The sequence below is a fragment of the Zingiber officinale genome, chromosome 6A (assembly GCF_018446385.1).
Source record: "Zingiber officinale cultivar Zhangliang chromosome 6A, Zo_v1.1, whole genome shotgun sequence".
NCBI lineage: Eukaryota > Viridiplantae > Streptophyta > Magnoliopsida > Zingiberales > Zingiberaceae > Zingiber > Zingiber officinale.
This window is the reverse complement of record NC_055997.1, coordinates 14280471-14291739: the sequence shown is the minus strand read 5'-3', so window position 1 is coordinate 14291739 and position 11269 is coordinate 14280471. Positions and strand designations below refer to the sequence as shown.

General features: G+C 35.3%; 1 protein-coding gene across 1 annotated transcript; it reads right to left on the bottom strand.

Annotated features, from left to right (window-relative positions):
* Window positions 1–1190: 1190 nt before the first annotated feature.
* Window positions 1191–10349, bottom strand: LOC121995890 (RGS domain-containing serine/threonine-protein kinase A-like). Its single transcript, XM_042549661.1, has 13 exons — window positions 9856–10349; window positions 8777–9179; window positions 7975–8620; window positions 6601–6641; window positions 5609–5677; window positions 4221–4321; window positions 3356–3434; window positions 2852–2950; window positions 2698–2766; window positions 2562–2611; window positions 2379–2460; window positions 1883–1977; window positions 1191–1801 (listed from the first exon to the last, which is right to left on the bottom strand). The coding sequence occupies exons 1-13, from the start codon at window positions 10215–10217 to the stop codon at window positions 1651–1653; spliced, it is 2247 nt and encodes a 748-aa protein (XP_042405595.1). The 5' UTR covers window positions 10218–10349; the 3' UTR covers window positions 1191–1650.
* Between the last annotated feature and the right edge of the window lie 920 nt (window positions 10350–11269).

Here is an 11269-nt window from a genome sequence, read left to right as displayed (position 1 = left end):
ATTGTTGGACTTAGCAGAGTGAGCTAGATTTGAAGGGAGCATATCTCCTGGTTCATAAAAAAGTGGATCAGGACCTGGATCATTTTCAATTACAATCGGATTATAATTGATTGTGATCCTTTCTTGGATTACCGTTCTTATCAGGTTATAATTTGAGTCGGAACGGATGACCGGAGGTTGCTCTTGCTCAACGCCGGCAACCTGAACATTTGCCCACTTCCGGCAGCTTCTGGGCTGTTTTTGGTCGTCCACTTTGACTTAAATTATAATTTGATAAGGACGGTGAATTTAAAAAGAGATTGTAACTAATTATGGTCAATTCATGATCCAGTGGATTATCCCTTAGTTCTTTTTTTTTTTTTTTTACCAAGAGATCTGGTCTCAGATTTGAAAGTTAGTGCAGCGGTCAGGCGTGTTCGACGGATTCTCAAGGCGCTATGGTTCAAGCCCTAGCTGGGGTATGCGCAGGCTACTAGTGGCATGCACAGCTTTATAGTGAGTAAGAAAAATCATGGATTTCTTAGTTAGGTTTATAAGGGTCTAAATAAATACCTAGATTAACAAAATAAAAAACTGAAGCAACATAAAATGGTAGTTATATGAAGATTCATGTACTGATGATACATTTTTCACATTAGTAATACAAGAAGATAGCCCCAGGACAATGGTTACTTTTTTACGGATAATCAAGCAAGGACATCTACACCAACTTCCTTAAACATATAATTTATCTTAAATTTTATATTTTACGTAAAAAAAATTTTTACATCAATTATCTTATTTATTTTTTAAATTTATATTTCATGAATAGTATTTTTCTAAATTTAGAGGATAAAATTTATTTCTTAAATATTAAAATATCATTTAATTTGAGAGAGAGAAATTAAAGAGAATGAAAAAATAATTAAAAAAATTAAAGAGAGGAAAATAATAAAAAATTTAAGATAATGAAAAATTTAAGATAGTTAATATAATAGGTAGGAAAAATAATTATCTAAATTTAATAAAATAGATGATTTATTTTAACTTTTACAAATATTATAAAAAAATTGATGTGAATATTCTAAAGTTCAAATCTCAATTACGGCATAAAAATTTTTATCTCCAATGATAAGCGATTTCAAAAATATTGACAATCTAGATGAGTCTCTATTAACATTTCTTAATTTATCCGGTGACAGATGAAAAACTTACATGAGATTAGTATCAGCCACCTTTAAAATTAGTCAATTCAAGAAATTGAATACATGGATTAAAAAAAACAAAATCATTTTAGTGACAAAACTCAGACGCCAACTCGGGAACTAGCAGAAGTATATGAAGGATTACTACTGACAAAAGATGCATTCTCTTTTTTGTACAATAAACCATTGAACCCTTTTTGGCACGGCACAATGGAGTTCATATCGCATTCCCAAAGACTGCACAATTGTTTCTCTGATTCTGTTACAGCCTCAGTCCTCATCGATGCTGATCTTTCATTAGCCAGAACCTCAGAAGCATGTATGCAACTGCCATGTTGATGGTTTGATCAGAGCAATTTGCAGCTAGCTACATTCTTTGATGGTGCAGGAATGAACAAACTGTGCTCCTCGCGAGACTACTTGGTTCCTGGAATGAGGTTGGACAGAGAGTTTTGACGGTTGCGGATCAGTCGGGCTTGTTTCTCTCATGAGATCCTACTCTTGCAAAGTTTTCACCAGCTGCAGCACGTTGCATGTGAGACTGCACCGTATGTTGTTTTTGCATCTCTTTCAACCTTTCTACAAGTTCTTGGAAGGTTGGTCGCGATTTTGGTTCACTGTGCGGAGAAGAAATAATTAACACATACACCAAAAAAAAAAAAAACTTCGGGCAACTATTTATCGGGTGAAGAAATAACCTATGCCAACAGCTCTCTATGATGGATACCCATTGAGGATCCAAATCTCCTGGCAAATCCAACCTCTGATTCATAAATCCTACCGTCGCAATAATCTGGATAAAATGAAATTTTTTTAGAACTATGGAAATAGGAAGTTAATCCGAGAAATTTCATAGGCAAGTGAAAAAGTAGGATGCGAAAACACAAATTTACTGGTGAAGAATGGCCTTTACTACATTCCCCCTATTCAATATCAGCCAGTAATGTCTGTTGATGATAACAACTGTTATGACTCATGAGGTAGAATTCACAATCAGCGAAAAGAGGTGGCAAAAGCAGAGTATAATTAAGTTGGCCTAGAGAAATTGATCACGCAAATTCTATCGACGAAGTCGTCTTCGCATTTTCTGCTTCTATTATAAAGAATTGGAGAAAGTTAAAGATACTATCATTACTTTGTTGAGCAGCACCACATGAAGACCACTATTTTGTTCTTCAATGAAATGGTAATTACCTTCACTGAATTGAGATTCTCCCAAGGGATCTTTTTGGTGGCAAGTTCCCATAGTATTACCCCATAGCTATAAACATCTGACCTGTTTTTGCACAAACCATACGAAGGTTTCACTAACATTCTTTTTCAAGAAACAAGTAAAATACAAATGGAAACTGTCCTAATTGCCATAAACTAGCATACTTTTCATCCGAATGCTCATTTCGAAGAACTTCCGGAGCCATCCATTGTGGCTAAAATGAGGAAAGCACAATATTGGAATAAGATTTCAGGAGCCATAGAAAACCAACAATGGCAAATAGGGAACGTCAAAAATTACCGTTCCTTTCCCAGATTTCGTTGTCAAATAAGTTTCATGTTTCAAACGTGAAAGGCCAAAATCACAAACCTGGTGCCATCGAAGTTGACAACATTAGATGTTTATGCTTTTATAAAATGAATACTTTGCACATATTTTGAAGTGAAATTCCCACCTTCACAGTCCAATTCTTGTCCACCAACAGGTTTGATGACTTCAAATCACTATGGATGATAGGAGGGTTGTGATGGTGAAGATAATTCATCCCCCTTGCCTATCAAAAAAAAAAACACTGATAGCATCTGAGACACTTGCAACATCAAAAATATTTTACATAAACAGAAACAAAAGAGCAAACGAGTATTTTGAGTCATAAGTTCAATTAATTTCATCACATCCCTCAAGAAGTAGTGGAATTTTAGTAATAAACTGTGTCCATGTCACTATCCATCTTCTATTTATAAGATTCTTATGAACCATGTTTACTGGATCCGGCACAGAGCTTGTATAGTACATGTCTTTCCTAAATTCATTTAGTGTAAAATCAACATAACTCCTTCCTAACGACTGGATGTGTCATGTGTGTACTGCATCTCATACAATTTAATGAAATATCAACACAGATTAGAATAAGAACATCAACTAACATGCACATTTTAGTTTGAGGAATTACACTTACAATGTCTAGGGCCATGTTAATGCGTCGTCTCCAGTGCAGCCTCATGTTGTTTCTTTGCAGCAGACGAAATAAGCTCCCACTACATTTGAGGTAGGAGAAAAATGGAGAAACAGATGGTAAGTTTAGTAATACTAGTTAACCTGTTTTTGTCAATAGCTGTTTCCAATCTAAAGAAAATAGATATCTCAAAAAAAAAAAATGAAATGAATTGTGCACCTAATAAATTTAAAAATTGGAAGAAAAAAAACACTACATGGATAGCTCTTTATAATTTAAAAAATGAGTTGTTCCCTCTCAAGAGTCCACAATAACAAAAGCCTTCACAAACTCGTCTCCTAGAACGGTTGATCCCGATTCAGATTTTAAAATCTTGACCAAAACTTGAAAGTGAATCATACAATAGCTCAAAGCCAATCTATTTGGACCCTGCTTATAGCTAGAAATACAAAGCCGTATTCAACGACACCTGGCACAATACTAAGGGAACTGCAGCATAATACAGTGAAATTGTAATGGTTATCTATCCAACCATATAATTATTTCAAACGTCAGGTAAGGAGAAAAAAAGTGAAGTCTCCCTGCATTATAGTGCACCGGCACAATTGTTCTGTGCCAACCCATATCAGTGTTGACAAAGATTGGTAACTATGGGTCAGCTCTAGTCAAAGAATGGAACTGGCTTGAATACTGGTTTTAAACCTTGGAGACAGATACGATCATGTCAAGTGACTCTAATCCCCCTGTTATGCAATATCTTCATCCGAAGATAAAACATAGAAGATAACTGATTCGCTATGTACGTTGAGAGAAATAAAAGTCTACGAAACAATTATGCTAATACTGATAAGCTAATAGGAGAATCAACCGAGGAAGAAATTCTGTCACAATGCAAAGACGTTGAGGAGAGGTAACTGCACCCATGAAAAGTAGCATATTCGGATGCCGCAGTCTCTTCATCAGTGACACCTTGTAAAGAAACCAACATCAAGGTTAAAGAATGTGTAATATTCAATAACGAATTCAATAAAAGCATGTCAAAACTATATGGATGGCAAAACACAGATGAGTTAGATTCAAAATTACTATCAGAAAACATAAGACATAATCCTACCGTACCAATGAATTTTAAAGTACATAAAACTAAAGGACAATATATAAAAACTAAAAGACAACATTAAAGAGCAGCCTCAAGTCTAAAATCAAATCACCCAAGAGAAACCAGTATCTTCCTAGGATTGTTTGTTTGACAAGGAATTTCAATCTGAATAATGAGAATTAGATTGTCATTTTGACATTTCAAGCAACTTGAACAGTGGAGCATGTCAATCTCCTTACTAATATTAGACCTTTTGTACAATTCTTTACTTATGGAATGAAAATATAGCATGCAAAATCTAACTAGGTTAAAGATGAAAAAAAAAGAAAATGTAATTATATATGTTAAATGAGCAAGCCAACAGATTCTCACTCATGGCCTCTCCCTTTTACTGCAAGGGGCAATGCACAAGGCCTTCACTCTCTTCCTCATCAAAAAACAAAAAAGTTTAAATAATTTTGTAATGAAATCTATATGGAGCCTATGAGCAAGCAAACAAAATGCTGACCCATATCATCTTCATTTTATCTCAATGAATCACACATGATAAATTCACATGAATAAAAAATGTTTGTTCATGAATTATTGTTTATCGACCCTTAAGAGTTGTTGAGTTGGCTTGTATAGTTTGATAACAGATAACATATTAGTACCTACAAATAAGAGTCAGGATAGTTTTAGTTTTACCCCACATAAAGTCCTGCTGTCTAGGCATCGTTATTGACCAACAAGGAACGCGACTATATATTGTTAGTACATGTCTCTATGAATGAAAGCATAATTGTCATGACATGCTAGTTGATATACAACATTTCAACTTGTAAACTAACATTATAAAGAACTAAGCACATCTTTCAGAAAGTTTCACAAACAAGATAAGTAACAAAGTTGGCCACTCATGACATGCGTAAAGTTATTTTAGAAATATTTCAACAGACAAAGAATAGAGCAGCAAGAAAACAATTAAAACCATTATTTATACCATTCCATAAATAAATTTTGTATGAACATGCCATAGATAGTAAGACCAAATAATAAACCACCAATGGACAATGTAACCTAACAAGAACATAGCTAGTTTCTCAGTGTAACACATAAGAGCAAGTTACATAATATTATTTTAAAAGATACATGCAAAGAGTTAACTTGATCATTACCTCTTGCCTAAAGGAAAGTATCACATCATCTGAATATTCCTGTTTTGAAAATACTTTTGCTGCCACATCCTGGAACCAATAGTATATATTTTATTCATCATTTAGTAAAAAAAAATGAAAGATCTATATTAGGGATTTGATAGTACAATAATTATCACATTTTCACCTAAATGAGAAAATTCTTTCATTCACTTTTTAGATCTAAACTGTAGCCCAAAATGTTTAAATTTAGTTAATATTAGCACTCATCATTGCCTTGTAAATTCCCTTGCTTTGCCAAAACCTTCCATGGTGAGACTAAAATAGGTCGTAACAATGTCCCTCATTCAAGGCTTGAATCTTCGAGACTTCTCCCATAGTATTCATCAAAATTGTCCCGTCCACTAACCTAAAGATGTTTAAGCCAAATTCAAGGTAGTACACTCATTTGGCCTTATAACTATCCCAAATTAGAACACTATTTTTGATGTGGGGTTAAACTACAGTAATTTATAGGAAAAACAATCATCTGTGCCCGCGCGCACGCACGCACACACACAACATTTTTTTTTATCTCAGAGGGTAGCCCGATGCACAATGCTTCCACCAATGTGAGGTCCCGAGAAAGGGACAGATTGTATTGGATCTATTGTATGCACCATTATCCTATATTGCAAGAGATTGTTTCTACGACTCAAATTCTTGACCACCAAGTCAAATGGTTGCATTGCAAGGGTCAGACAATTGTTTCTTTTACCTCAATTGCATGAAAAACATTTGGGTTCCCTCTAATAATCATGTAATGTAGTTATAAACCTGTCAGGAACACTAGGAGTGTAACATATTTTCCCCCAACTTCAACCGAGTAAAAAATTAAATGTCATTTAGGCTATATCTTTCCACGAAAAGAGATCAAAAGCTTTTAAGTGATAAATATATATATTTCTATAGTCATAGTCAATTCTATATCTTTCCATAAAATTCTTATATATTCATAGTCAATTGAAGCTTACCGAGCCATACCATAAAGCATGATATACAGTTCCACAAGAACCTGGAAGAGCAGAAAACAAATTATTGTAAGAAATAGAAAAGTAATCAATTACATTGATGAGAGCATTGTCTCCAATTCAGTCTTAAAGATTAGATCATTCAGGTAAAATCTTGAATTCAACAAAAGATCCTTGTATGATGTTAACTATGACAGGTGCTAAAAGAGTAGTTTGGGACAAAGAAAAAGATTTGATACTTATTGAATAGTGACCATGGTAAATTGGACAACAGTCCTTAAGCATTGCATCCTGAAAAAGTAACTTACGTCGATCGCTAATAATGCCAAAGATGCAAATCATGAAAAGTCAAATTTCTCCACAACAATTCTCAGTCATCACAAGAATAAAAGAGTTTCTTCACGTGAAGTAACACAAAATATAAACCTCCAAACACAATCCATAACAAGAGAGCAAGAGCACAAGAACCAAACTTTTGACAAATTAATCTCGACATAGTTAACTGAGGAAGTATCTGAACATGAACACAACTAGAACATGAACATGATATCATATATCAAATTAAATGACAAAAAAAAACAAATTCTCATATACAAAAAAGAAAGCAGCTCAGATGTGACTACCAGGTTTTGATGATCAGATAATTATTCTCATTGTCCTCTAGATTTATTGCCAATGTGAAGTTTTGCACAAGGAGTGATGCTTAGTGTGCCTAGATGATGATATCCATCTAACATAAATACAAAATAGCAGCAGTGCAATAGCTGATTGATGTTATAAATTGCAAAGTAGTACACAAGCTTCTGGTGAGGTTTCACTTATTGTCTCGCATTTATCTTCCGCACTATAGGAAAAAATAACAGCTCTAATATATAACACTCAAACAGCTATATAGTAAGAACTAAGATAAAAAAATTTGAGATTAACCAAAAAAATTCATAAGCATGCAAAATCAGCAAAAATCCTAGATGATTTAATATTGTAATATACTGTGATAAGACAGACATTAGATTTAAAACTACAGGTAATTTGTTTATGCAATGTTATGGAAACTGAGGCAGGACTGTTAGCAATTTGGTAATCAGAGTTCAAGGTTGAAAGTAATTTGTCTTAGCAAATCACCGACTGGCACATCCAATAGCATCAAAAATGAAGTATAGCAATATCACAATCAGAAAGATGCTTGTAGCTATCTCCGGAGTTGTTAACAAAAGTACAAGGATCAATCTTAAGGCATTGTAAAGCAAGAACATATGTAGGCCAAAGTGAATCATAGCAATACTTGCACAAAAGGAAGTATTTCAGTTTAGCTATTCTTATCAACTTATGCTTCGCTATAGGATACATTTTATCATATTTATTGGAGAAGAAGGCTACCTTGACCTATTTGTTCACCAATTGTAAGATCTTCCCATAAGATCTCATAATCTAAACAGTCTGTATCCACTTTGTGAAGCGCACTGCTGCTGGTGCTCCCACAACTGCTAATGCTACTTGTGCTATTGACATTAAGAGAAGACCAAGATCCTGAGGCTTCATTGTTTCCTGCCCGATAGTTTTCACTCATTTGACTTTCTGACTTCATACAAGACTCAGATGCTTTAGAATGATTGTATGCATTTTCTGGATTGCTATGCAACCATGGCCAAACAAAGCGAGTCTTTGAATTGGTAGCATCCTGCTCATTTCCTTTCCATGGCCATACTATACCCTTATTGGCAAATAGCCCCTCCGTCTTGCTTATGATCTTGTAGATGCCAGCCTTTCCTTCATCTTCATCATTATTTACTTTGGCTGCTTTGCCAGGAGACTTGAACTCTATGACAGAAGAAGGCTCCCCAAAGTCACATGGTAGTACCTCTCCTCTCAGTGTGCTAGCATCACTACAGATACCATCCTCCTTGTGGTCTGTTGAAATTCTGTCACGATCAGAACACTGGCTACCTTCGGTTGCCATTTCCCATTCCATATTATTTTCGCCTTGCTTCATTTGAGAGCGAACTTTATTTGTAACTTTAGTAGCCTGTCATGATGATTTTAAAAATCAAGAAAGAATGAACTAGAAAATAAATTAACAATAGATGTCAAACTAATATACTCAAGGAACACTCCCAATTGTTTTTATGACCTATGCATCTATTGAATTCTTTATGTTTAAGATCAGCAAGTGCTAACTTACTAGATTAGTAATTTTAGATGCAATAGTAATTTGGAGGGGTTGCTGAGGATCCAAACTACCATTATTTGTGACACTTTTTCTAGCAGTGTCACTAGCTTCCAAATTGCTAAAGGTTGAAGCGTATGTTGAATCCTGAAATGATTGAGAATCACTTGAAACACAAATAATGCCAACCAGGCTACCATCATCATCATAAACAGGGTTGTACGTGGCAATAACTAGAAAATGTTCTCCTAGTTTGTTCTTCACAGGAAACTTCCCTTTCCAGTTCTCCCCCATGTTTACATGCTTAACTATGCTCCTAGCAATGTTGAAATCACAGGCATCAACTAGTAGCTCAATAGCATTCTGACTAAGTGCTTCTGATGCAGTATAGCCATAAAGTTCCTCTGCCGATCGGTTCCTACAAAATCAAAAATGATCATATTTGATACTCTTCGATAAGCAACTGGAAAAGGTTCCTAACAAAATCGAGAAACCAAAAGTACCATATTGATACAAATACATATGCAAATATAAACATTTGACAGAAGAATACTTTTGAACCAGACAAATAGTACGTTACCTAAAACTAAAGTTAAATACCACCAGGAGGACAATTTCACTGCAGCCAGGAGGACAATTTCACTGCAGCTTTGATAAAAATAAATAAATAAATAAAATAAAAATGGAATATGAATAAAGAAGATGGACTAGAATTAGAATTTTAGCATTGAACCTTGCATATGTGAATTAACATCAGAAGAAGTGCAGACTTCTAGCATTCCATAATCAAGATAGTCCATTCTTGTCAGATTGTAGATTTCAAACTTCTAGGTGAATAAACGATATGCACATAACATTTTAGTACCTAAGCGATATTTACATTAACTAAAAGCAATTTTCTTGCATGGCCTCCCAAGATTATTAATCATTCTTACATAGTTCCTTTTATGCATTCTCCAATCGTCAAAATCAACTTAAATACAATGAGTAAAGGCCATGCATTAAGCAGCTCCCTAAAATGTTCGGGATTCTAAGGCACTTGATCACAAAAGAAAAAGGGAGTAAGAACAACAGGAAAGGCAAGGGCAACCGACCAATAGATTATCCGGCCCTCGAGATCAAAAATATGGACAGACTGAGCCAGTGACTGCAAAATGTTTAGGCACTGCCCCTCCGACAGCCGGATCCCAGCGGGACTGCCACCGGGGGAATCGGTCGGCCCCCGACTCTCACGCTGCAGCCTCGAGGAGCTGGATCCCCTCGCCCAGGCCGCCGCGGAACCCTCGACGCCTCCTCCGCTATTCGTCCTCCGCGGCGAGACCGAGTGGGACCCGCAGTCCGCTCGGCGCGCGCCGCCATCCGCGGGCATCAACCTGGACACATCCTGCTTCAGCCGGGCGTGGTCGGCCTCCAGCTCATGGATCTTCTTCAGCAGCACCTCCGCGGAGGGTTCCATGCCCCAAAGGCGGATCCTGGCGGGCAGTGACGGAAGAAGCGCACGGCGCCGATGAAGCGCAGGGCAGTGACGGCAGGCAGGTGTTGTGTTGCGTGCTGTTGTGGAGTATCTTTTCTTTTTCTTTTTCAGTAAAATATCTTGCCTTCTCTTGTGACGTGTACTATTTTTTTGTAAGCTAATGGCTTTGCAATGAACTCTTAAGTCACGAAGAAGTTCAAAGTAAATAAAAAAAAATTGGTTGATTTTTCTTTCCACTTCGACCTACAAAATAACGGTAAATTATCCTAAAATTTCCATAAAAATTTCAATCAGTCCAGTACTCTAGATCGGATTCGAGTCGGATTCTATATCCTCCGTCTTCATATTCATCGGATATACGATCGATGAATATATTCATACCCATTAAATGATTGAATATTTTTTATAATTATAATTTTTCTTCTTTCCATCCAACTATTATCATTCAACAAAAATATATTAAAATTAACAACTTATTAAAATATATATATATATATAATTAAGAAAATAGATTAAGCATCTATATAGTAATATCAACAAAAATAGTAAGTTAATTTTGGAAAAAAAAATTCTTTAATATATGTATATATATTATTTAATCGGATATTCGGGTCGGATATCGGTTATTGATAGTCTCTCCATACACTCCTCCATTCGGGTCGGATGTCGGATCCTCCATCGGGTTCGGGTGAAATTGTCATCCCTAGTCCCAGAATATTTGTTTCAACTTTTCAATCCATATCAATTCATTTAATTTACTATCTGTGCATAATCTTATACAATTATACCCAATTAAATTACATATATACTTGATTTCAAATATTTTGTACCTAATAAAGTGGATTATATATATATATATATAGAGAGAGAGAGAGAGAGAGAGAGAGAGTATTGATCTCCAGTGCGACGCGCACATCGCGCAGGAGATCAATTAATAGCTTTGTTTTTTTGTGTTTTTTTTAATATTTTAAATTAAAAAATCAATTAAAAAAATTAACATTTCCTTATATAAATTTCTAATACATTAATATATC